Here is a 26,528-nt window from a genome sequence, read left to right on the forward strand (position 1 = left end):
CATTCTGAGTGAGTAGCACTGTTAAACAATTTAACATGGTTGCAATTAAAAAATAAGGTTTTAATACTTCTCTTGCTTTTAAAAATATAAACCTATTCAAAGTTCCTCTTAGCAAGATGACCCCTGTTAAGCAAGGTGGCACTTAGGCCTTTTCCTTCAATAAATATTTCAATAATATATTCTTTAAATAGAATTTAAAATGCAGACAGAGCCAAAGATTGTCTTTACTTTTGTTCTCTTAGTTAAGTCTATTCTAAAAGAAATTCTGCTTCTTCAGTGTGTGTTATCATTCTAAACCAGGAATAAATCCAGTGTTTTCATATTCATTTTCATGAAGTGTGACAAAATTAATTTGGAAATGTTAAACCACTGCATTTTTCTGGGTTTTATTTTGAAAGAAACCATTTTAACTTCCAGAATATGAAAGTTGCTTTTCTAGTTTTGTGGAGTGGTTTGAGAGCTATCAAATTACAAGGTGACACATTATAACCTACAGAAACTGTAGTTCGGGTTCTGAGTGTGTTCTTTAGAGGGTGGGCTTCAGGACGGGATCTCCTCCATGCTGAGGCATCCAGTGCCATGGCCATTGCAATCACTTAGGGACTGGGCAGAATGAGGAACACCCATACTACAGTACAGGAGGACTGCAACTCCAGGAACGTCTGTCCACAGAAGAAAATGGTGGTGTGAATTATAGATGTACAAAGTATTGTGCTGGTAAGTGAATAGTGGATCGATTCTAGCTTAAATTAAATTAATTGTAATTAAATATTAAATATGCAAAATTTAAATATTTTCCTTGTGAGAAATTTTGTCAGTTTTTTTTCTCATAAAAACTAGATTTTTGGAAAACATTCTTCCTATCAGAAAGACCACTCTGATGGAAACTCCTGACTGTCTGCTGTCAATACTGAGTGTTTTATAATGTTCAGGAACAGAGCATCTTTTGAAAATTATATTGGCCTGATAAAACTAGAGCAGAACATATATTTATAAATGCAAAAATTGGACTTACTTTGCTAAAACTGTATGCATCGGTGAGATTAATTCTGACATCATTCTAGATTTTCAGATTAATTCCTTAGAAGATGGGTATCATGTGTTAAGGAAGCTAATTTTTTTTACATCCTAAATGTAAACTGCTTCTGTATGGAACATTTTTTTCACACATTATAGTCGTGTTTACCTTTGTTTGGTGACAGTCCTTCATCTACTACTTCCACTTTACTAATGCGGAAAACATTTTGGTCAGTAAAAATAAAATCTCATTCTTCAAATATGTTTTATCTTTGTGCAATTCTTCTCTGACATCAATGACTGTGATTAATGATAGTGCTATAAAGCTCATCTATTCTTCAGGTTTTCCTTCATGGGCAATTGAGGGAAAAATAAATTCCAGGTTCTGGGAAACGAGTCCTTTTAGTCAACTTGTCTTTGCTGTAACATGCTGGGTATGCATGGATGTACACACTGTACTTATTGATACACTGTGGTGACTGCATGGTGGAATGGATTGCTTTGTTTGAAGGATGAATTCTGCAAGTCTCAGAATCACATAATATTATCACGCTCTAAAGTCATGTCTCCTGCTTCAATTTTTGTCTTTAGAATTACATTAAAAATTCATATTCCTGGGACTTAATATGTGGCTAAGAATCCAGGTTTTACTATTTTAATTATATACTTAAATTTTCCTCTTCTTCCAGTTTGAAGAATAATAATTAAAAGTTTTGTGGAAACACAGAATGATTAAGGTTGGAAAAGACCTCTACGATCATCATCAGGTCCAACTGTCAACCCAACGCCACCATGTCTCCTAAAGCATGCCCTGAAGTGCCTACATGTTTTTTGAACACCTCCAGGGATGGTGACTCCACCACCTCTCTGGGCAGCCTCTTCCAAAGCCTGACCACTCTTTCAGTGAAGAGATTTTTCCTAATATCCAATGTAAACCTCTCCTGATGCAGCTTGGGGCCATTTCCTCTCATCCTATCACTAGTAACTTGGGAGAAGAGACCAACACCCACAAGTTTGTTTTCTTAGTGATATTCAATTTTAATATGATTTGAGTTCTTATAAACTGGCAACATTATTTTTTTGTGGGAAAGTATTTAAAGGAAAGTTTTATATATTGAAAGCTGTGATTAAAAGGCCTATACTAAAAATGAAAGCTAGCTCACATGACTACACTCAGGGCCCAGTTTTATCTAGGTGTCCTTCTAATTCCTTTCTGAAGACATAATTGCATGTTTTAGGAAAATGAAATTCTGGCTTTTTATTTTCAGGGTGGTATTTTTAGGAAACCATTGCACTAATAGCTCTGAGGTATGGGAATAGAATAGGGACAACTTTTATCCAAGAAGTGGCAGGTGTTAAGCTACTTATAAATTTACTTTTCACTATTGCAACTGTTGTTTTTTTTTCTATGGCACTGGACAATTTACCCCTTGACCTGTGCATGGGTTCCCAAAAGGTAAAATGAGTATGCTGACAGTTCTTTCCCCTGCTAGAAAGCCAAGGACAAAAGCAAGTCACCTTTGTCCTATTTATTTTTCAAAGCAGGGAATTTAACAGCTACTTATTTAATTTCCATCAGGCAAATTACCTTCTTTGCCTTAGCTTCCAACAACCATCCAGTTTCTTAGTCTTCTAATAAATGGTTTTGTTTTGATAATGGGATAAAAACCCTATTAATTCCTCTGCTACTTCAGAGATAAGAATTCTTCTGAAAATAGCCACTGCTACTATAGAAAAGCTTTTCATATAGTCAAGACTGATTTTTTTTACACAGGCCAGATCTGGTTTTTAGACACTCACAAAATCTGACCGATTTCATTACTCATGGCTGAAGGCAGCTTTTGGAACTGAAATCACTGGCTGATTCCTCAAGCCTGACTGAAAAAAAAAATCTTTCCAATGCAATGCAACCAGTGTCATTAGTTCTCAGTCCTTCCCAGGAAAAGAGCAGTGCCCTTTGTCTAAGAAGAGTTTGGCTGACAACTTAATGAGACTTAGATGGGGCACTAAGATAGACTGATAAGCTGAACTGCCAAAGGTCTGCTAGCCTTAAAGTTAATTGTTTCTTTTTTCTTATTCCTAATGCAGGAATTAAACACTTTCACCATATAGTCAACTTAACTAAAATAAAGAGTACTCTGGCTCCAATTTGTTAAGATAACTAGTTTTACTACTAAACAGGCTTAAAATGAGGCAAGTACCAATGTACCGTACTGTATCATAGCGAAAGTGGTCAGCGTATTGCAGTCAAAGCCCAATGTCGTCTTTCACTTAACAGGCTCAAGCAGTGATAATTATGCTAGTGAAAGTGAGCATGATGAATAATTATTATGACCAATTTGGCTTTTCTGAGCTTGTGATTTATTTCTGATTAGCATCCCATATCTTTTCAAGTGGTTTTGATGTCTGAAATTATTTACCTGATAATTTTCTTAACTTATTCACAGTCAATGAGCTGGGTGTTTTCTATGTTTGAGTTTTTTAGATAATGAACACATAAGTATGTCACTTGGTTGGGTGAAGTTGGTTGTTAGCATGTGCTGTCCTGGAAAATTATTACAATCATGAATTTGAAATCCACATTCAGAAGATAATCTGGTTTTGTGTGTGTTTAAAAATTGTTACTTTAGCAGTATTCCTGTCTGAAGAAACACATTAGCAAAACTGAAAAATACACAACAAAATTAAACATCCCATTAAAGCAAATTAATTTACAGAAGTATATAGGTGTTTGTTATAAAATATTGGCATTAGTAATTATCAGTCACTAATTTTGGTACTATCCTGTGGGTCTCTGGCCCAGTAGCGTAATGACATACTCCCAAAAATAGACATTAAAGAACATGTATTCCATATGTGATAAACTCCTGCCATAAGAAAGCACCTGCAACTCAAAATACTCTTTAATAGCAAATACTCATTTGAAGGAAATTCATAAACAGGTTTCCAGACCATTTTACCTAAAAACATGCTTCAGTTCTGCCAGCTCCTTTTCTTTGATTTGCAGGTCATCTTCTAATCGTTCTATGATTATAGCATATGATTCACTAACTTTCTTCTTCCATTCATCTAAGAATAAAAAAACCCCATTTCATGAAACACTTCAAAACGTATAAAAAGCAGGAACTCAAATCATAATGTCCCGGTAACAAAAGCACTTGATTTCTAAACATCCAATTGTACTTTCATATATTTTTTTATTAAAGTACGAACGTTCAAAATATTACAGCTATTAAAAGGTTCTTGCTGCAACCAATATAGACACAAATAGACTGATTTCATAGACAACTAATAATATGAATCCTTATCAGAAATATTTTTAACTTGAAAGAGAGAAAACTTAAACCTTAGGTTGCATTTGTTAGCTCTTATTTCCTAAATCTTAGCACAGACACACAGCATAACGTTGGAAGTTTAAAGGTTTTTGTAATGAAGTATGGGTTAAATCAACATAATAATCTAAGTTAATATGACCTTATACAATTGCACTAAGAAATTTAGTTTACTAGCTTTTCATCTTCTTTTTCTGTAAAAGAAGTATATGTGATTTGGGTTAAGTCATTCGTCTTGTAAACCAGTAACAATACAATACCTTATCCTTGAACTCAAGAGTAAGTTAGCAATGAGTTATCTCCTGAAATATCATTTGCTTCTTGTAGATGGATGCATGGTATATTGCGTTTAAAAAAGGAACATTAATTACCAGTGCAAGTTTGGGTTGGTCTAGATTTATAATTTCCCATTTGTCCAATCTATCTTCTTTGTTTCAGCAAAGTTCTTGCAGTAATATGATTCCTTGTTCAAGAGCAGTGACGTTCCTACTGAAAAATTCTTTTGATAGTCTCTGGCTAAAAATAAACCCTGTGCCAAATGGAATGTCATGCAACAATGATACAGAGCAAAACAGTCTGTGCTGTCAACTGCAAAAAATAATAGTGGTACCTAATCAGCTTGCTTAAAAATCTACTGTCTATTTCAACAGAAACATTTGCTTTCATCTGTTGAATATCTAAAACTGGTGGGAAGTGGGTAATTTGGCAGCTTGCTACCAATTTTGTAGAGAAAAAGGAATTTAAGAAGCTGAATCCCAAGCATACTTTCAGGATCCCCAAGGAGTGCTGGGTGCCCCCAGTTTGGAGAGACCAGAGGTTACCTCAACTCATAACAATAAAATGTATCCTAACATATGGGATAGCTTTGGAGTATCTGGGTATTTTAGTTACAGAGTGCAAACTGTGTCTTATCAGAGAGTACTGACTTTTTGTAGTTTGGTAATATTTGTACACGTTGTTATGCCAAGGAAGCCTCACTGAATTGGACTACGAAATGAGCTCACTGTCAGGAGTTCAGTATGTTTACTTTGTGTTCTGTGGGCACATACAGAGCCACCACAGAGATTCACCCTCCTCGCACCAACAGACAGCAGCAGCTTGGCTGGCTAAACCGGTGACCAGACTGCTAATGAAGGACGTGACCTGGAGGAAGCTGGGCTTGTCACCGCTTACAGACTTACAAAGAAGGGAGGAGATGTTTGAGGTTGTTTTGATGCTGCTCCTGCTCTAGGTAGAATTTATCCAGAAGTGAACAAGGACACAATCAAGCTGCTTTGTTTGTATTCCAAGCTGATCATGTACAAGGGAGCTGAGGACCAGGATCTACACAGATATATCCCTAAATCCTGTGTTCAGTCTAATTTGTCCTGTTTGTTAGTATTTTATCTTGGACCCGGTGCCACAGTAATGTAGTAAAACCCCCGTTACCTGGCTAGCTGGAAGGCTGAAATGAGCAAATTGGGCTCTGTGTGTGCACATACATGCAAATAAACCATGACAAAATTAATCTAGACTGTGTGCACAGGTGCATTCCTGTAAGAGTGTGTGCTTAAGAACTGTGAAAGATTGGTTAATAGCAAAATAACACTGCTTTTCACTTGCACAAACTGAACCTCCTCAGTAAATTGGTTAGCACAGGTCTGTTCATATATTGTCTACCCTTTTCATATCCACTTCCCTGTGTTTTCTATCAAATGGAACTACTTTATACATATTGTCCCAGCTAATTATGGGGCTCATGCTGGTTTCTGTATGTATCTCTTTTCCCCTTTTCATTGTTTTTTTTAATTCATTTGGTATACATATACTTACATGTGTATAAGTATACACACACACACACACACACATATATATTTATATATTTAAAACGTGTTGGTTGACCTTGGCAGCTTTTCTGTATATAAGTCCTTAGTTTTCTCAGTTAAGGATCTCAGGCAAGAAGATATGTAAAAATAATACACATATATAACGTCTTCAACATGCTTCATCCCATTGTAAACAAACTTGCACTCCTCTGATAGTTCCTGACACAGCATGAACTCATCATTTATTTGCACTGATTTACACATAAAACCAAGGATGTATTTCAGAAGACTTTGAACTGCTTTGATAATATGCCCTGTGATATTCAACCAAATATTTGCAAAAAGGCATCAGCCTTGTAACTGATCCTCCATAGCTAGTTGCCAAGCAACCAGAAGAGCTGGAAAAGCAGCACCAAGAGGAGTACCTCCTCTCCCACTGCTTTTATTAGCTTAGTGCTGTTTGTTTTTCCTTGAATGTCTAAAATGCAGCTGTGGCTGTGCAGCCAAAGACAAATGTTTTGGCCATCTCTCCCACCTGCTAGAGAGTATTGGGGTAAAAAAGCCTGCCAGGACATGCTTGCCACAGCACACATCCCCCCCGGCAGCCTGGGCTATGACAGGAACTCAGCAGTGGATGCATTTTGTCTTTTCATAGCAGTGGAGCTTTCTGCACGTTTCCTGATCCATTCATGCAGCAGAGTGTTAATCATATTAGGATTTTTAGCTTTGATTATCGAATAAGCTAGATCACCCTTTTTCTTCATAGCCTGTGCTTTTAGGAGCTGCTCTGAAAGAGGGGCCTGCAGCTGCACCAGCCAGAGGTTCCCACCTCTGACACAGGGTGTCTCAGCGGCTGTCATGGCCGCCATGGCAGTGCAGCGCCTGTGCCAGCATTTGCACTCCGGCAGCATTTACTCAGCTGCTGCTGCAGATGTGGCTGAACTCAGTTCTATCAGTTCTCAGGTATCTGAGACAGAGTCTTCTCCTTTGCATCATGCACGTGCATGCAGCACTGTATTATGCCCTCTGCTCCGTGACTCCTGTGCCAGCGGCATGGCAGGGGAGCAGGAAGGAAGCTGCATCAGTGCCTGTCATCTAGAATGGCTCTGCCTTCAGGAGCGCTGCACCTCCCCCTCTCAGCACCCAGCCTCCGGCTACCTCCCCTCACCGCGTGGCAGCCCTCAGCGCTGGCTTGCGCACCGTGGGCACAGAAGATCCTGGGAATGCTCCGTGGTGCTGTTGCCTGCCCTCAGCAAACCCCATCTGCAGCTGCTGCTGTGAAGGCAGCTCACGGCCATTCACAGGAGCTGCCGGCCTCAGCAGAGACCAGGTGGCAGCAGCCAACTTTTGTGGATTGTTCATATGGCACCTCCAAAGATACTTGATTGATGTTTCACTTTTCCACTGTTGTGTGACATGACACACCTACAGAGGGTGGAAGCGAGGACAGGCAGCCTGGGAGGAATACAGAGAAAATTGTCCAAGCAGTCAAGGGTCAGGTTAGGAATTCTATCAGTCCTGATAGAACTAAGTCTGGCCAGGGATGTCAAGGGCAACAAGAAAAGCTTCTGTAGGTAGGTTGGTGATAAAAGGAAGACTAGGGAAAATGTGGGCCCTCTCTGGAAGGAAACAGGAGACCTGGTTACCTGGGATACGGGGAAGGCTGAGGTACTCAAATTTCTTGCCTCAGTCTTTTCCAGCAAGTGCTCTAGCCACATTGCCCAAGTCACAGAAGGCAAAGAGAAGGACTGGGTGAATGAGCAACTGCCCACTGTAGGAGAAGATGAGGTTCAAGACCATCTAAGAAACCTGAATGTGCCCAAGTCCATGGGACCTGATGAGATGCATCTGGAGGTAACTGGCAGATGAAGTGCTAAGCCACTATCTGTCATATCTGAGAAGTTGTGGCAGTCTGGTGAAGTTGCCACTGACTGGAAGAGGGGAATCATAACCCCCATTTGTAAAAAGGGGAAAAAGGAAGACCCAGGGAACTACAGGCCAGTTAGCTTCACCTCTGTGCCCAGCAAGATCATGGAGCAGATCCTCCTGGAAACTATGCTAAGGCACATGTAAAATAGGGAGGTGATTTGTGACAAACAACATGGCTTCACTAAGGACAAATCATGCCTGACAAATCTGGTCTTCTATGACAGGGTTAGAACATCGGTGGGTGAGGGAAGAGCAACTTACATCATCTACTTGGACTTGTGCAAAGCATTTGACACTGCCCTGCACGACATCTTTGTCTCTAAATTGGAAAGACATGAATTTGATGGAGGGACCACTCAGTGGATAAGGAATTGGCTGGGTGGTCACACTCAAAGAGTTGTGGTCAAAGTCTCGATGTCCAAGTGGAGCCCAGTGACGAGTGGCATTCCTCAGGGGTCAGTATTGGGACTGGCACTGTTTAAATCTTTGTTGGCAACACAGACAGCAGGATTGAGTGCACAGTCAGCAAATCTGCCGATGACACCAAGCTGTGTGGTGCAGTCGATACGCTGGAGGAAAGGGATGTCATCCAGAGGGACCTTGACAGTCTTGTGTGGTGGGCCCATGAGAACCTCATGAAGTACAACAAGGCTGAGTGCAAAGTCCCGCACACGGGTCAGGGCAATCCCAAGCACGAATACAGGCTGGGCAAAGAATGTATTTTGCAGCCCTGAAAAGAAGGCTTGGGGGTGTTGGTTGATGAGAAGCTCAATATGACCGGGCAATGTGTGCTTGCAGTGCAGAAAGCCAACCATGTCCTGGGCTGCATCAAAGGAAGTGTGACCAGAAGGTCAAGGAAGGTGATTCTCCACCCCCTACTCCGCTCTCATTAAGACCCCACCTGGAGTACTGCATTCAGCAATGGGGCTCCCAACATAAGAAGAACACCATCTGTTGGAGCAAGTCCAGAGGAAAGCCATGAAGACGACCAGAGGGCTGGAGCACCTCTCCTATGAAGACAGAATGAGACAGTTGGGGTTGTTCAGCCTGGAGAAGAGAAGGCTCCAGGGACACCTTACAGCAGCCTTCCAGTACCTGAAGGGAGCCTACAAGAAAGGTGGAGAGGGACTTTTTAAAAGGCCATGTAGTGATAGGACAAGGGGTAATGGCTTTAAAGTGAAGGCAGGTAGATATAAATTAGATATAGTGATATAAGGATATAATCATGGGATAGCTTGAAACAGGCCTGTGATAGCTCCTCGGCCCCTTTTCTGGCTGGCTTTGGTGTTGCAGCTCCTGCTGTCTCTGGAGGAAATCCCAGGGCTGTTGTCAGCACCCAGCGAGGGGCTGTGCCAGCCCCACATGCCATGGGCAGCACCTCTGATCCACTCCCTCAGCTGTTGTGGTGCTGCCTGCAGGGAGGAAAAGAGGGAAAAGGCTTTCAACACTGGCTAAAGAACAGGTGAGGCAATGCAAGGTGAAGCGAGGAGCATAAAAGTGAGGTGAAGAGTGGTGAGGTGAGGCGTGCTGAGACGAGGCACAAGAGCACTGAGGCGAGGTGCTGTAAGCTGAGGAGAGGCGCCGTGAGCAGAGGTGAGGGCAAGACACAGAGCAGTGAGGCGAGATACAAGGTGGGATGATATGAGGCAAGCCACAGAGCAGTGAGGCAAGGAGTGGTGAGACAAGGTGAGGTGAGGAGTGGCCTAGTGAGACACAGTGAGATGAGAAGAGGTGCACTGAGATGGTGTGAGGCAAGGGGCAGCACAGTGAGGCACAGTGACAGGAGGAGAGGTGTGGCACCATGAGGTGAAGTGAGGCAAGCTTAGTGGAAAATTGCTTGAAGAAGTGGGACACTCCAGCAGAGGTGAGGTGAGGGGTGGTGGCTCACAGCAGGGAGTGAAATGCCAGGAAAAAAACATCTGGAATTGACAAAATAGGTTTTGGCACTCCTTGTGGCCTGAAGTACAAGACTTTTCTTCCATTCAGACCAAACAAACTGTGACAGAAACAGGACCAGAACAAACTCCAAAGCCCAAGAAATCTTCTGCTCACTTCTGCACAGAAACTGCGTTTTAATGCAACAGCTTTATAAAGTAAAAGCGTTACATTTCTGTGATAAGTTAGAGATAAAATTGTTTGCTTTAAAAGAAGTAAAAGCCTTGCAGATTATTTATATTCTAGTACCATTTACTTTATGGAAATACATGAAAAAGAAGCCATCAGTTTCTATACCATATTTTTATTCACTCTTTGTAAACATCTGTGTGGGTGAAGATTCATTCATATGGACACATATGGGAAGATCACTGGAAACTGCAGCACAGGAGGTTAATCCAGTCAGTCAGTGAAATCAATGCAACAACTTTGTTCACCATGAAAGCAACTTTCAGGTGAATTCTTGAAGCATTCACATCATAGGCTATGTGAAGCTGTTGCAGAATAATTGAAACTAGTGGGAAAAAAAAAGACAAAAATTAACAATAATTGCAAAGCCTGTTTGCCAACTGTTTGCAGACAGAGAAGAAAGGGATAACTGCACTGACTACTGTGTTAGGCCAGTCCCAGTTAACATCTATACAAGTAGCATTAAAACGTCAACAGCAGTGTTTTTTGGTGAGTAGTCTTTGATTGTAATGTTTACAGAATACTGAACTGTACAAATGTCTTTGATTAATTTTTTAGAAGTTTTATTGCAGTTTTGTGTTTGGAATGTGCAGCTGTCATCCCATCTTACAAGAGAAATGTGAAAAAATATTTTCCCATTTCTGTTTTTAAATGTCCTTCACCAGTAGCCTTTACAGGATTAAGTCTTTTGAAATGATCTTTATTTCAAATCAATTAGACCATATTCATATCTATAATTTTCTGTGAGAGGCTGTATGTTGCTCCTATACATTTCAACGTCATTCTGGTGACTTTCAGATATGTCACAGAAAATGAAAAGGATGTTTAAAGAAAATGCATTTTTGTGAAAATAAAGTACAAGAAACTCTGTAGCCCATATAATGAAACAGGTGTTTACAAAGGCTTCTCTGTGGCAGTGGATTAAAAGAAGTGTACAGAAGAATAGTACTGCTATTTTTGTTCTCACAATACTACAGTGGCATTTGCACGGGGATTAATCTTCCACATGTGCAGAGAGGAGAAAATGAAGCTGTTTCATGAGAGACTTAGGAACAAGAAGAGGCTGGAACCACTGAGCTCCAGTACAGACAAACTCCCTTTCCAAGTCAAGAACATTTCTACGCAGATCCAGATGATTGTTGGAGCTTACTTTCTTTTGCCAGTTCCCCAAATCCTTCTGGCACAGATATCTTTCAGCTGCTCATTTTTATTTCAGCTGCCTTCCCTTGTGTTCTTTTTTAAGCACCCAATTGCTCAGATTTCAATTTCCTGCCTAAAAGGTTACTGAAATAATCCTCCTCTCTCAAATTTCATAGTATAATATACACAGTATGGCTAAATCTCTGTTCATTATAGCATGCTTTCAAAGCATTCAGGGAAATCATTAAGATGATGTTCATTATGAGCCCTATTATTGCACTACACAGCACAACTAATTAAATAAAGAAAGCTGACATGAATAAAATAATTAAACACTCATCTTGGTTTTATTTGAGACTGTATCAGCCTGAGTTCCATTTCAGGACAGATGGAGCCCAGCAATGATCTAGAGGCCTGTACAAAAATTGCATCCATCTAGGAAACTCAATAAGCCTTAATCAAAATCAATCTCCAAATTTCAGTTGATGCCTCCTGTTTTAGAAGGTTCTACCTAATTGTCATTTTCAGCATTGCATCCTTTATTACTCAGAGTGGAGGAAAATCATGGGCCAGGATGCCATGATGGTCTTGTTTTCAGAATCGGATACCAGAAACCAGCAACCTCATAATTACTATTATTTTGCTGTTAAATTTTACCGTGTGGCCTTGGACATGTGAGCCCATGTCCAAATCCTTGGGACAAGTTTATCCCAGCATAAGAAAATTGTTGTAAGCTACCTTAACAGCAGATTGTGAAAGATCAGCTAAAGTTTGTAAAATGCAATATAAATAAAATACATACACATATCGTGTACATCAAAGTTAGATTATTACAGTCAGGAAGTGTCCAGTCTGAAGTCCTTTTGATTTTAACAAGATTTGATCACACTACAAGATAGCCCTTGTAGTAAGGACTAGCATTTCTTATGGCTAAAAAATGTGCACTTCATACATAGCTGCAATACATGCACCAAAGGGTCCTCTCATGCCTAAATAAAGATAGTATTTTCGAAATGTGTCATCAAGGATACATACAAATACTCGCTAATCTGTCATTTCGTCTCTCGCTCTCCTTCTTTTGACAGAAATATTGTATCACCTCAAAAATGACATTACAGCCACTACAGACTAACATATCCTTGCAACTCCTTCTGGGCTCTGCGGCTCCAGTGCCTTCCTTGCCTGCTGATCCCCTGCTCACCCGATGCCCAACAGAACTCAACAAGCCGCACAGCAAGGCGCAGTAGATTAGTGAAGGTTTGGCAGATGTATGCAGGGCTGAAACACTCACTGTCAGGATACTTCATGAGAGCTCAGCAGCTCTTGTTCTTCACTTCAGAGATTTTTATCCCTGGTGGACACTAGAAATCCTTACTCCATCAACATGCTTGCCAGGGGCAAAATCCTGGCCCCTGCTTAAATCAAAAGCAAAACTCTTAGTAACTTCAATCAGATAGCGTATTCATTCCAGGTTTTCAGATTTTATACTGAAGCTGATGCAGGAAAATCAACAAAACTAGCTATTTTCCATAGCTTGACAGGGTAGTGCCATGTTTCAGCATTTAAAACTCACAAATAATCCCTGCAGAAAAATATGCCTCATGTCTACCAAATCCTTTCAAGAAAATTCATCAAAGTGCCATGGATGTGTATTTTAATTTTTAAATTCCAACAGCCCTTGACAGATGGATGCCTGGATTGCCAATACCATTATCAGTCTCCATCAGCTAACATTCTCTATGGAATGGTCCATTTTCTCTGACTATTTCTATAAACTTTCTGAACTTGGACTTCATAATAATAATTTTACTGATAGTTAAGAAAGACCATGAAGGACTATGGGTGCATTAGAAATTTAATGAGCAAACATGTGCTTCCTCTGGCTTAATGGAAGTTAGTGGAAGCTTACATATAAAAGGGTTTATTCCAAAGTGTGGAGTCCAAGAATGAATTTACATAATGTGTGTGTGAACAAGTGCACACATAGCCCTATATGATATAAAAACACATGGGAAAATAATTACTGTACTCTATACTAAATAAAATATAATTTTTAATGTTTTTAATAATATATTACATTAAACTTGATTGTAGTTTAAAAATGAAAAATATTACAAATCTAAATATTTCAATACCTGTGGAATAAATTCATTAAGCCTGCTGACATTACCTATGGCTAATATTGACCAAAATCCACTTTTTAAAATTTGAGGCAAATATTTAGTATAAAATGAAAGCATGGAGTGGCATAAAGACTTAAAGCAGTCTAATGTTTCTTACCTAGTAAATCAAATCTATGCTTATTCCATTACAACAGATTTATTTTTTTAAGTTCTTTGCCTCAAGATCTAAATGTTTTATTTCCTAGCAGGGCAATTCATTGACGTGCTGCTAAGAACTGTTAAAGGAGACTGGACGTTACATGCTTCACAGACTTGTAAAAAAAAGGTATCTTAGGCCTTTATTCAAAGGTTAAGAAAATATTTCTAGCTCTTCACTGAAGTGTTTAGCCCCAAGCTATTCAACTCAGTCACATATTTTAGGAGCTATAAATGCAGCAGCATCTGACTGCACATTTGCTGTGTTGAAACTCGGACACCATTTGTTTAAGCAATAGCTTCATGGGGCTGTGCTCCACAAACTGCACAGCGGAAGAGAATCTCATGAACGGGAAAAATGTCATGTTTTCAGGTATGCTGATATCCAGCTCTTTTGTGCATTGCCTATAGTACAGCCACGCTCTCTGGGGCGATGGCCAAAGAATACTTTCAGCAAATCTTTACAGAAGTTTTCCTCATTTAGATCCTTGACAGCAGGACTAAGCACAGTGAAAGTGTTATTGTCCTCAGTGAGAAAGATACAACTGAGCTTTCCAGAAGTTATCTGTGAGTTGTGTAATCTGGGGTTTTACCACAAGAGCGTGAGCCTGGGTTTATGGTCAGACCTGCAGGCTGCCGAGGTTAAGGGATTACCAGTGGAGACTACTGCCCTGTCAAACTGACACCGCCACTCTCCAACACAGTATGTCAGAATGACAGAATTTTTGTGTAACACTTAGCATTTCATAGTAACTTGGATCATTTTGACAGAGGCTAGGTTAAGGAATGATGGTAATGGATAACACATCCCAGATAATAATACTTTCTGCAGGGGTGTGAGTAGTTACTTCTTACCCATCCTGGTTGCTACTGAGCCAGCACATCTGAGCAGTCCAGGGCAGGATGGGCAGGACAGCAGCATGCCAGGAAAGAAATTCTGAGGGAGAAGTACTCTAAGAAGTACCTCTTACCTCTCCTTGTGCACTTGGTGGACTGACGGAGCCTGAGTCAGCCTGTTGGCCAGGTGTCAGGCATGGCAGTCTAAGACTACAACCAGGATTCCACTCATCTGTTTTTTTTTTCTTGGAAGAACACTGCTTCCAAGACCACAGAAGCTGCTATTTGATCAAGTCTGCCCCAACACTTTCCAAAAGCTGTTTAGTCAGTATGCATTTCCTCACTCTTTTTTTCCATTACTTATGTGTCAGAAGCAAATCCGTTTTCTATTTATATCCAGATTGCTCTCAGTAATGAAATCAATACATGGCACTTAGGGAATTTAGAATAAATGCAATTGTAACAGTTAAAGTGAATAATCATGTTAAAGGAATGCAACTTCATTTTACTGTTAGCAGTAAAGCAATCATCAGGGAAGCCTTTTCAGAACAAAGTTTGATCTCCAATTGAAGATGCAAAGTCTATGTCAAACATTTGTTTTTCCCAAAACATTTTGTATACTCTAACAATAGATGAATATATTATGCAAATAGCAGGCTATACAAACCACAATTTCATGCTCCATGTTCTATGACTATTTTTACTTCATGACTTTATGCTTTCGTCTTGGACCTTAATGTTCTCAAATCTGCTGCTGTTTCCATTGTTAAAGTAATATTTTATAATGAATTTTAAAACTTCTGTTTGCTCAGAAGTTGTTCTTATTCCTTTGAAGTCAACCCCAGCAATTCCCAACCTCCATGTCTAGCTCCTCTGTATTTCTTCGTGCTCAGAAGAGATCCTCAGGAAAAATACTGTGTCTCTTGAAAGGCTTCTTTAACAGTGAGGATGAAACCTGGTGAAGGTTAAACCAGCTTGGGTAATATTCATGAGATATTGCACTAGTATCTTGTAGGTGGCATAAGAAAGATGCCATTAGGGAATTCAGTCAGTAGGGAGATAAACACTGCTGTAATAAAACATTAAATAAAACATGAAAACCTGTAGGTAAATGCAAGAGAAAAAGATGCATTGTGTTTGCAGTCAAATTACATTGATATAATACACAGCATGTTCTTAAAAATAGCATGAGATGGAAAAATTTTAAATGCGGTCATACTAGAATCAAAATTAAAAATAAATGATTTGAGGTATCTTAATATAAACAGTGTGAACAAGCTTTTTTCCATCTTGTAGTACTAAAGTATATGCTGACGGTTTATGTAATGAGCTGTTGAAAACAAAGAGGATCACGCAGCTGGGTAGGCTTGCATGCTCTCCCTGCACAGCACCTTTGTGGTGCCACAGCCTAAGACATAACACCAGGCTGGATGGAGCACTGGCACGACACTTCCTATATTTTTAAAAAAGGGGGGTGTTGAAGAGGGAACAGAGAAAAGTACATTTACAGTTCTACACATAAAAAAGACATTTTCCTTTTTGACCAGGCCATGGTGGTGGTCAGAGGCCGTCTTGGGCTTAGTGAAATGATAGTGTTCTCAATTCTTGGTGAAGAAGAGGGGTCAGCAGAACCACTACCATGGACTTCCAGAGGGCAGGCTTTGGCCTGTTCGGGACACTGGTTTGACACAGTCTCTTGGGAGGCAGTCCTGAAGGGCAAAGGGGTTCCAGAAGGCCGGGCATTCCTCCAAGAAGGAAGTCTTAAAGGCGCAGGAGCAGGCTGTCCCCGTGTTCTGTAAGACGAACCAGCGGGGAAGATGACTGGCCTGGCTAAACAGAGAGGTTTTGCTGGGACTCTGGAAAAAAAGGAGAGTTTACCACTTCTGGGAAAAGGGCCAGGCAACTGAAGAAGAGTACAGAGACTTTGTTCGGTCATGCAGAGAGAAAATTAGGCAAGCAAAAGCCCAGCTAGAACTCAATCTGGCCACTGTTGTAAGAGATAACAAAAAATGTTTTTACAAATACATTAACAACAAAAAGCCAAGGAGAATCTCCATCCTTTATTGAATGTGGACGGGAACATTGCCACCAAGGATGAGGAAAAGGCTGAGGTATTTAATGCCTTCTTTGCCTCAGCCTTTAACAGTCAGACCAGTTATGCCCAGGGTATTCAGCCCCCTCAGCTGGAAGACAGGGACGGATCGCAGAATAACCCCCCCATAATCCAGGAGGAAGCAGTTTATGACCTGTTGCTCTATCTGGACACTCACAAGTCTATGGGACCGGATGGGATCCACCTTGAGAATACTGAGGGAGCTGGTGGAGGAGCTCACCAAGCCACTCTCCTTCATTTATCAGCAGTCCTGGTAAACAGGGGAGGTCCCAGACAACAGGAGGCTTGCTGATGTGATGCCCATCTACAAGAAGGGCCAGAAGGAGGATCTGGGGAACTACAGGCCTGTCAGCCTGACCTCAGTACTGGGGAAGGTTATGGAGCAATACACCTTGAGTGAGCTCATCAGGCAAGTGCAGGACAACCAGGGGATCAGGCCCAGCCAGCACGGCTTCATGAAAGGCAGGTCCTGCCTGACCAGCCTGATCTCCTTCTATAACCAGGTGAGACACCTAGTGGATGAGGGAAAGGCTGTGGATGTTATCTACCTGGACTTAGTAAAGCCTTTGACACTGTCTCCCACAGCATTCTCCTAGAAGAGCTAGTGATTCATGGCTTCGACAGGTATACTTTTTGCTGGGTAAAAAACTGGCTGGATGGCCAAACCCAGAGAGTTGTGAATAGAGCTAAATCCAGTTGGCGGCTGGTCACGAGCTGGGCTCCCCAGGGCTCAGTTTTGGGGCTAGTCTTATTGTCTTTATCAATAATCTGGATGAGTGTGCCCTCAGTAAATTTGCAGATGACACCAGATTGGGTGGGAGTGTCAATCTGCTTGAGGGTAAGAAGACTCTGCAGAGGGTAGGAAGGTCCTGCGCTTTGGTCACAATAACCCCATGCAATGCTAAAGGCTTGGAGAAGAGTGTCTGGAAAGCTGCCCAGCTGAAAAGGACCTGGGGGTGTTGGTTGACAGCCGGCTGAACATGAGCCAGCAGTGTGCCCAGGTGGCCAAGAAGGCCAATGGCATCCTGGCTTGTGTCAGGAATAGTGTGGCCAGCAGGAGCAGGGAAGTGATCGTGCCCCTGTACTTGGCACTGGTGAGGCTGCACCTCGAGTACTCTGTGCAGTTTTGGGGTCCTCAGTAGAAGGACATTGAGGTGCTAGAGCATGTCCAGAGAAGGGCAACAAAGCTGGAGAAGGGTCTGGAGAACAAGTCTTACAAGGAGCAGCTGAGGTAACTGGGGTTGTTTATTCTGGAGAAGATGAGGCTGAGGGGAGACCTTATTACTCTCTACAACCACCTGAAAGGAGGTTGTAGTGAAGTGGAGGTCAGTCTCTCCTCCCAAGTAACCAGCCATAGGATGAGAGGAAATGGCCTCAAGCTGCATCAGGGGAGGTTTTTGATGTTAAGAAAAATTTCTTCACTGAAAGAGTGGTCAGGCATTGGAACAGGCTCCCAAAGAGTTGGTGGAGTCACCATCCCTGGAGGTATTAAAAAAACATGTAGGTGTGGCACTTCAGGGCATGGTTTAGGAGGCCTGAGGGTAATGGGTTGACAGTTAGACTTGATGACCCTAGAGGTGTTTTTCAACCTTAATGATTCTGTGATTCTATCTTTATTAGTAAAGGGTGGAGAAGGGGAAGAGTGAATAGGTAGTGTGTGTTTCTCTGAAGATGCGATTGTGTTACCACTCACAATAGTTAACCTCTCTGTTGTTGCTTACTTCACCAGTCTGCATGAGGATTAAGCATCACACCAAGGACTCTAACAGTTCAGTTTAGAGAAATACGAAATGTAGGTTTTCATGTGACACATATCAGTAAATCTGTGGATACCAAAAAAGTTGGTAGCTGCCCAATCAAACTACCAGCTTCCAAACGACTAATAGTAAAAAAAAACCAAACTAAAAAAACCCAGTATGTCTTGACGCCAGGTTTTGACCCCAATATTATTAGTCACAAGGGAAAGAATGATCTCTCATGCAAATCCTTCCCTCTGATGAAATCCAAGAAAGTATAACAAAATGAAAAAAAAAAAATCAAGAAAGAAAATGACTGATGCTTAAGATGTCTTGACTTAAAAAGTACTTTTATTAAATTTATCTCTACCTATTTGAAACACTACTGTAAAAAGGCATCATGAAAAGAGAGCAACATAAATTACTGCTATATCATTCCATGTTGCTGGAGCTAATGGTCTATTTTGAAAAACTTTTAAAGCAGTTTTCAGTCACATTTATAATTAATTTGTTCTGTATCACATTCCTACTGACAAAGACTACAAAACATAATAATGTGAACTCCAAGAAAAGTCACCAATTAGTGTTTTCAGAGATGTGAAATATTTCATTACTTCTTTCATCAAAAGAATAGGTTATCTGCATTTACTGCATTATTAATGTTATGCTACAATGTTGTTAATGCAATTTCCTTACTTCTACTTCACTGAGATCAGAGAAAGATCTGTGTATCTTTTTCTTATGATTTTTACAAGCTGGAAAGTAATCAATCATCCAAATGAAAACAGGAAATTTGTTCAAGTACTTTTCCTTCTACAAATCAAACTTCTCCTTTCGTCTTTGTAGATAGATTTCATCATAAATTTGCTTCCTAAATTTCAACATGTCTTTTACATCTTTGAAGGTGAGCATTTCTTCAACAGACAGGAGCTTAAAGCCATTCAATTTAAAAGGTGACATATGCTGCACAGAATTTAACATTTTTAATGACATTCTAACCGACTCACTTAAAGTAGAACAAACAGGAAAGATCCTAGCAGTCCACAATCCCCAACACGTGTTCTCACTGGAGAAGAGCTGGTCTGAAACTTTTACACCCCAGAGGTTCAAGCATTCTAGTAAGCTGACTCCAAAAAACTGGAGTGAACGTATATCTGACAACAATTTCACAGTCTTTTTCAAGTTGTCTTCTACACTAAACACCATACTTACATACTTTACTTGATCATGAATTTTTATACTTAGTGAACTCAGGAAACAGTTTGAAGGTATGTCTACTTTCGAATTTATGTACGATCCACTAATAATGCTGTTCTTCCCTACTGAGACTTCAGGTCCTATTCTAGAGTATTCAATAACAGATCCAGGTCCTATAAAACATCCAGGCTCAAGTATGCTTTGAATGATACTTGCTGACTGGTCCAAGGTCTCAGCTTTGTCAGAAATGATGCTAAAAGCCACAGACAGTAAATCGAGTTCAAATTTCAGTTTGCTGTCAGATGTAAAATGAAACAAATACTCCTGAGTAGTTCCAATGTGATAGAACTTAGAGTTGTTTAAGACTATAACATTAAGCGTAGTTCCTTTCAGAAGGGAGCATAGCTTCTGCCGTACTTCTACTAACTGTGATTCCTCTTTTGTGACATTACTGGTATTTTTTGTGTAATCTTGAGTGGCTCCAGGTCCCAGGGCCTGGAGGAAGTCACCATATGCATCTATTTCACAGCAAAGAGTGCCCATCTGCTTATAAAATATCAGCAATTTCTTTGCAATGCTATGATCCATGTAAAATATACTGTCTGTATACACACACTCCGAGACCATTTCTGAGTCACGATGGTCTCCATAGGAACTTAGCTGAGAACAACTCCCTCTTACGCATACTGCACCACGCTGGCGCATCGTCTCAATATCAGGCTTGTGCAGGAAATGATGGCAAGATGTGTATTCAAGTCCTCCTTTTCCTGAAAAACTGGATGCATCTAAAACAAACACGCCATGAGTGGTCCCAACTGTCAGCTCTGAAGGGTGAGCCAACGCGGTAAATCCAGGTTTATCAAACGTGACAGTTTCTGTAACTTCAGTGCTGTAAAGTTCTATGTCATCTGAACATGTAATGAGAATTCCTGGTTTCATGTGACTGGGGAAATCAATGTACATGGCGAGCTTCAGTTCCAACATCTGGTAGACAGGATCGCCAAAAGGCAAAGCTGTGAAAATCTTCCCCAGCGCACTTGCATTTGGTAAGCGTTGACTGTAACCGCCTTGAAGAAAGATATTTTTAATTATACAGAGACACTGTACATAAGCAAGTAAAAAACTAAACCTATACAGGTATTTTACATATACACAAAGGCATAACACCCACCCCACTCCCCCAGCCCAGCTTGGTGATATACTAAGTAGTCCTCAAAAAATGACAGATGTAAAAAAATCATCAGTTATTCTACTTCAAACATTTCTCAAAGCCGATCTGACTTTTTGTCCAAAATTTAGGATGCCTTAAATAGCTTAAACTTGTTGTTGATTTTGATTACCTTTAGTTTGCTTCAGACCTGGAATATGGACCACTCATCTATAACTAAAGTGAAGAAATCAAACACCTACTTTTCCACTGATTTTTCCACTGAAAAAAAGGAGGAACCCTGTACACCCGACCCCCCCACCCCCAGGAATTTTAAGTCACAGAGATAGGTCAATTACGCAGTGGTTTGGTCAGGTGACTTGTTATTACCTGGTTTCTTTCTTCTCTGCAAAACTGATGCACCTTTTTGAAGTGTTCTAGTTGGATAAAAAAGCAAGTATTCAGTCTGCCTGTGGTTATGAGGACCCCTAAGTCCCCCAGAGAGGGCCCTGCTCCTTTAATAGTTATTTCAAGGCAGGAGCTTAATTTGGATATTCTGAATTACACTTCTTTCGCCACTGTTTGACTGAACAACTTATGTGCTGAGAAGAAATGCTTAAGTGACAGTAATATCTCCTAAGCATCAATCTAAATTCAAGTGATCAGATCAGATACACTTGGAATTACTTTTCTGAGGGAACTGTATTTTAGAACTCTGACTTTGCCACCATATTATTTTTAGGAAAAAAAAAAAAGTACAACTTTAGAGTGTAAAATGTAAAATAGAATTTACCAGAGTGAATTAGCAGCACAATAAAAGAAGTCCATTTATCACCGTACAGATCTTCCAAGCACCGAAGAACATGAAGTGTTGAGCCACCATTTCCTAAAGAAAAAATACTTTTAGTATCTGCTGAAAAGAGCACCAGTAACATCTGTATTGACATGTGAAGCATACTGGGATCTGGTGCTGTGGCAGGGCGATCAGGAAGCATGTTTTAAATGCTGCCTTCTGCCGTAGAAAGTGTGCGATTCATTTTTTAAAAAGTCTTTATGACTGCAGAGACAATATTTTAAACAAACCAAGTGTCAACGGATGCACAGCTATCTGAAATTTCCTAAACCAGTTCTGACTGAGTAGTCCTACTGTATCATAGTTGATAAAAGCATGCAAAGAAGATAACGGACAGTGCCACGGAGCCCCTTCTGCCCCTCCGAAGCCAAAACCAGCTGCCGTCAGGGCTCGTCCCGGTGCGAGCAAGGGGAAAGCCGACAACGGGTGCCCACCGATTTTCGGTCCAGGTGGATCCACAAACACATGGTACCGAGCCCCCAGGGGAAGCTCCTTTCTGCTCAGCTTCTCCGCCAGCTGCTGCCGGTAGGCGAGCGCCTGCGCCGCGTCGGCGGCCGTCACCGCCACGACGTCCCAGAACTCGCCGGGGCGGGCGGCCCTCCCTGTCGGCACAGCGGCACCGCGTCAGGCGCGCCGGCGGCGGCGGGCAGGGACGACCGGCCCCGCCGGAGCGCCGCGCCGAAGCCCGCGGCCTCCCGAGGTCCGACAGAGCGCACCCGGCCCACCGGAGCCCCGCGCCGCACGCGGCTCGGCTGGGCCGGGCCCCCGCCCGCCCCGCCCGGGGCCGCCCCACCTCTGAGCGCCGCGAACCGCGCCAGCCGCCGCGCCGTGGCCTCCCGCCGCGCCGCGCTCCGCTCGCCCGCCGCCGGCATGGCGGCTCCGCCGTTCGGGGTCCGCGCCCTGGCGCTGCCGCCGCCGCCGCCCGCGTAGCCGCGGCGTGAGGCGGACACGGAGCGCCCGACCCGGAAGAGCCGGGCTGGGACCCGGGGCGGGGCCCGGCGGGGCGGCCGGGGCCCGGGTCGGAGGCGGGCTGGCCGCCTGCCCCGGTCCGGAGCGGGCGGGAGGCTCGCCTCGGGCCGCGGCGGGGGACGGCAGCAGCCGGGGCTGGGCCTGCCCGCTGGCGGGCGGCGAGCGGCGACTGCCGCCCCAGTCCGTGGCTTCGGCGTCCCTGCCAAGTGGTGCCTTGCCCGGGTCGGGTGGGGGAAGGCGGGACGGGCTGGCTGAGGGCCTTTCCTGCCCTGCCACCGCGCCGTTCTTTTTTTTTTCTTTTTTTTTTCTTTTCCAATAGCACCTGTTCACTGAGTTCTTGGGTCTAAAGATGCTGCAAGTGGTGTGCAGAAGGACAACGCACAGCCCCCGCCGGCCTTGCTTGCCGGAGCTCTCCGTGAGCCCGCCGGTGCGCTCGCCTGCTAAACGATGTACCTTCCTGGGCGCGTTGCCTGCCGTGGCCCTTGGGTTATTTAATGCCAACGAGGATTTTTAAGGAAATAAATTTCTTTTCCATTCTTTTTAGTTATACGACTTGTAAAAAATATATTCGTACATACAGGCTCAAATTTGGAAGTACTTTGCTGCCTCAAAATGCACGTCCCACTTCGAGCTCAGAATCTGAAGGGCTGGGTTTCCCCGGGGCTGATGCCGTCAGGCTGTGTGTTTGTAGAAATAGATCATCGTTCTGAGGTTTAGGATACATCTCTGGCGGTCACTGGATGAAGTAGGATGAGTTAGGTTGCTGGTCTGGTAATCTCATTAGGAAAGGCATCCTAGTTGCACATGAACTGGTCCGCTGACGTCTTGCTCGGCCATACCTGACCTGTGGATTTCCTGTGGTACCTGCAGTACACGCGCTGAGCACTGAGCTGAGCAGGGTTTGCATTTGATGAATGGATCCTACAACGACTTGTGTTGTGTGTAATTATCTGATATCTACTGGCAGTATTCACACAGCTGAAAGTTTTTCCTGCTATAGTTCTTTGCCCTAGATATTGTGATTTTTGATCTGTGGACTTCATCTGTTTCCTGAATTTAGAGTCTGCTGAGACTACAGGTACCAAATAGGAATAGATGAAAATGAAAGGAGGGTTTGTCTTGATAAGATCTCATTATGCATAAATCTTACAATAAAGAGTAGCTACTGAAAAAAAGAATTTAGGAAGTTAAAAAAAATCCAAGAAATCATAGTTTTTCATGATTGTAAACTGCTGACAGAGAAGATTAAAGAAGAAAAGATGAATGCTGCTGCTTTATCAGTTTGAGGCTTTTCTGTGATGCATGTGATAACAGCCTTAATCAGGGTAATGTACACCACAGAGATCTGTTTGATCCTTCCTTATGTTCTCAACTTCCTCTAGTAAGGAACATAATCTATTTTGTTGAAAATAAACTTTTGCTTTTTTTCATTGGGTTCTCATTGTTGACAGCAAGTCTATTGACCTCAATGAGAAAAAGTTCCTGGATCCTAAGTCTAGCTTTAAAGATTTCAGGTTTAGTTACAACAGGTGAAGATTCACTGCTTTTTACAGTTTTTTTTTAAAATACTGTCTTCCCTTTTCTTACCTTCTGGCTAATGTAGTGTTAGTGATGAATCTTATCAATTCACTGTGTTTCATGAACCCGAATAAAAGCTGCATCACCCCAATTACATTAAGAAGGGCTCTAGACAAACATGTCTAGCAAACATTTTCTATTTTAAGTCAGAAGAATGAGTGATTCTTAACAAACCTGGGAACCCTCATATATTAACCTGCATCCCATTCCTTATGAGTAATTTATTTGCCAAGGGAGAATTCCTAGCTTTCTGAGTTGGAAAAAAGGAACTGAAGTTGGGAAATCTTTTTATTGTGTTATGGTAGATCCCCCTTTATTGATTGTGCTCTTCTTAGTCTATCCCTGACTCATGGGTCTTAGGACACGGTATATAATAAATACTGTTTGGGAGAGGTGTCTTTTATAGCTCATATATATTTTGCTCAATCGTGATGCAGTTTTCACAGCATGATTAAAAATATATGCTAATTTGCAAGTCATTTAGGAAACTACTAAAGATACAAGGTAATTAATGGTTTACTGACAACAATACTAATTTCTTTTTAACTGCGGCAAGCCTTCAAAGCTATAATTTCAACCCTAATGCTTGCAGCAAAATATTGCTGCAGTTCAACAGAATTTTTGTTTTGAACTTTTTGTCATTAGTCAGACTTCCTAATGCATAGGTTTCTGTTTACGCTCTCTAAGATAATCCAAGTCTAGAATAATTATTGAATCCAACTATTCATGGTAATAAATTCTTCTGAAATCATTTCAGTTGGTTGTTTATTCATCATTTTAATAGTAATATTTTATAATCACTTAACCTGATAGTTGATTCCAGGGAATAATAGATTTTAATCATTTTCACCATTGCGCTCTCCCCCAAAATTTCAAATAATGCCTAAAGTAATGTTGGTGATTCATGAGATTCAGTGGCAGAGCCAGTAAACCGCTCCAGGAAATACATTTTGTCTGAGTGATGAAAGCGGAGGTTTCACCATTTGTCCTTAGTAAAAAGTCCTGGGAGAGATTTTGTAAGAGCAAAACTATTTACGCTGGTATTTAACTGAAGTGTAAATCCCCAAATTGCTTTTTTTTTCCTATGGAAATTGTGGTTACAAAACAGCAGAAAACACATATGTTGTTGTGTGCTGCTGAAAGCTACCTCACCTCCCATCTGATCATGCTGGTCTCCCTTATCCTCCAGTGTTTGGTATAAACAGCCTTAGGTGCAGACCAGGTCTGCAATCTTTGTGCCGAGTAGAGAAGATGAATTAATATGCAACTCATTGTATTTGTGTATGAACGTTCGGTTAAGTAAATAAAATGTGAGTGTTGTGGAATCAGGCCAGTAGTTAGCGAAGTACTTTCTGTGACCCTTTGGAATGCAATATGTCGTACACAATATGTTGTTAGCACAATAGTATTTCTTACTTAAACAATTAGTGCCACTGGAGTTTTTTCTACCCTGTGGGTGTATGGTATTTCATAAGTAATATTATAAAAAATATCTGGATATTTTCTTTGGTTAACTGAAATTCTCCTTTTAAATCTGAGCACATAGCTTTTTACATAGTGTTTGTATTCTTCTTTTCCTAGATCTCTGAGCGGTGAATCAAAGAAGAGAGTTTATTGTGAAGAAGTTAACTGAATAGTGAGTATCTTTTTTCTATCTCAAAAGATATGGAACTTGAATGTTGACAAACTATTGATCAGAGTCTGTTGTAAAATAGTTAGAAGGCCTGGTCACAGTTCAGTTAAATGGGCTGTATCTAAAGATTGTGGGGCATTTGCAGTATTGTTTTTTCACTTACAGTATGCATCCTTTCAAATAATTACATCATCAATATTTATTCACTTGGTGTTGTGCTGGAACTCTATGCACGTCAGGTAAATAAAAATACTTTGTGAAGATGCAAAACCAAAGTTGATTTGTCTTTAGACTTGCGTAATTGTATTCCTTGGGAGCAACATTTATTTTGAGTAACATATGATTTCTTCGTAGAGGAAGCTCTTCTGACTGAGCATATTAATTTTTTTCACTAGGAACAGGTGATTATATCTTGGGCTCACAGAGTTTTTGCCATTCGTGATAAAAAGGCAAGTATTTTTCCGATACCTACCCTGCTGTGTGGTGAGAAGGCCTGATACCAGGAGTTTCAGTGTTTGAGGTCTCCCTTCCTTTATAAAAGAGTGGAAGGTATAATGGTGATAATGTGCTTAGTTACACGAGAATTCAAGATTTTTCAGTATTGAAATAGATTTGGCTTAAGGGCTGTAGTTTGGAAAAAAAAAATCTTTGCTGTACAGAGAGTATTTCTACATGTTTTAAATGACATAAATAAAAGGAAAAGTCTATATGACAGCTTACATATTGTAAGCTGGTAATGATTTATTGTTCCTACTGTGCATTGAACTGCTTCATCTGGCTCTCTGTAAATGGTTAAACCA

At 41.3% G+C, this 26,528-nt stretch overlaps 2 protein-coding genes and 1 long non-coding RNA gene across 3 annotated transcripts in view; 1 reads left to right on the top strand and 2 right to left on the bottom strand.

Moving 5' to 3' along the window:
- TNNI3K (TNNI3 interacting kinase) overlaps window positions 1-7,023 on the bottom strand; it is a 106,101-nt gene extending 99,078 nt beyond the window's left edge. Inside the window, exons 1-2 of the mRNA XM_064455777.1 lie at window positions 6,984-7,023; window positions 3,978-4,086 (exon numbers count right to left, since the gene is read on the bottom strand). Coding sequence (XP_064311847.1) covers window positions 3,978-4,086; window positions 6,984-7,023 — 149 coding nt within the window. The remainder of the gene's footprint in view (window positions 1-3,977; window positions 4,087-6,983) is intronic.
- An 11,659-nt stretch (window positions 7,024-18,682) lies between these two features.
- On the bottom strand, window positions 18,683-22,512 carry FPGT (fucose-1-phosphate guanylyltransferase). Its single transcript, XM_064454827.1, has 4 exons — window positions 22,342-22,512; window positions 21,983-22,150; window positions 21,489-21,581; window positions 18,683-20,615 (listed from the first exon to the last, which is right to left on the bottom strand). Exons 1-4 carry the CDS (start codon window positions 22,418-22,420, stop codon window positions 19,165-19,167), a joined length of 1,791 nt encoding a protein of 596 aa, XP_064310897.1. The 5' UTR covers window positions 22,421-22,512; the 3' UTR covers window positions 18,683-19,164.
- A 254-nt stretch (window positions 22,513-22,766) lies between these two features.
- LOC135313922 (uncharacterized) lies at window positions 22,767-26,253 on the top strand. The gene is made up of 3 exons (XR_010373420.1): window positions 22,767-25,111; window positions 25,677-25,731; window positions 26,124-26,253. It is a non-coding gene; the product is annotated as an uncharacterized LOC135313922 (long non-coding RNA).
- Window positions 26,254-26,528: the final 275 nt, after the last annotated feature.

This window comes from Phalacrocorax carbo, chromosome 6 (assembly GCF_963921805.1).
Source record: "Phalacrocorax carbo chromosome 6, bPhaCar2.1, whole genome shotgun sequence".
NCBI classification, from domain to species: domain Eukaryota; kingdom Metazoa; phylum Chordata; class Aves; order Suliformes; family Phalacrocoracidae; genus Phalacrocorax; species Phalacrocorax carbo.

What these genes read in the sequence shown, in the direction of transcription:
- FPGT (XM_064454827.1), bottom strand. Translation starts at nt 22,420, where the DNA reads ATGCCGGCGGCGGGCGAGCGGAGCGCGGCGCGGCGGGAGGCCACGGCG. An exon ending in GCGGTTCGCGGCGCTCAGAG is followed by an intron (nt 22,151 to 22,341) that starts GTGGGGCGGCCC and finishes CTGTGCCGACAG; the next exon opens with GGAGGGCCGCCCGCCCCGGC. An exon ending in TCCACCTGGACCGAAAATCG is followed by an intron (nt 21,582 to 21,982) that starts GTGGGCACCCGT and finishes TTTTTTCTTTAG; the next exon opens with GAAATGGTGGCTCAACACTT.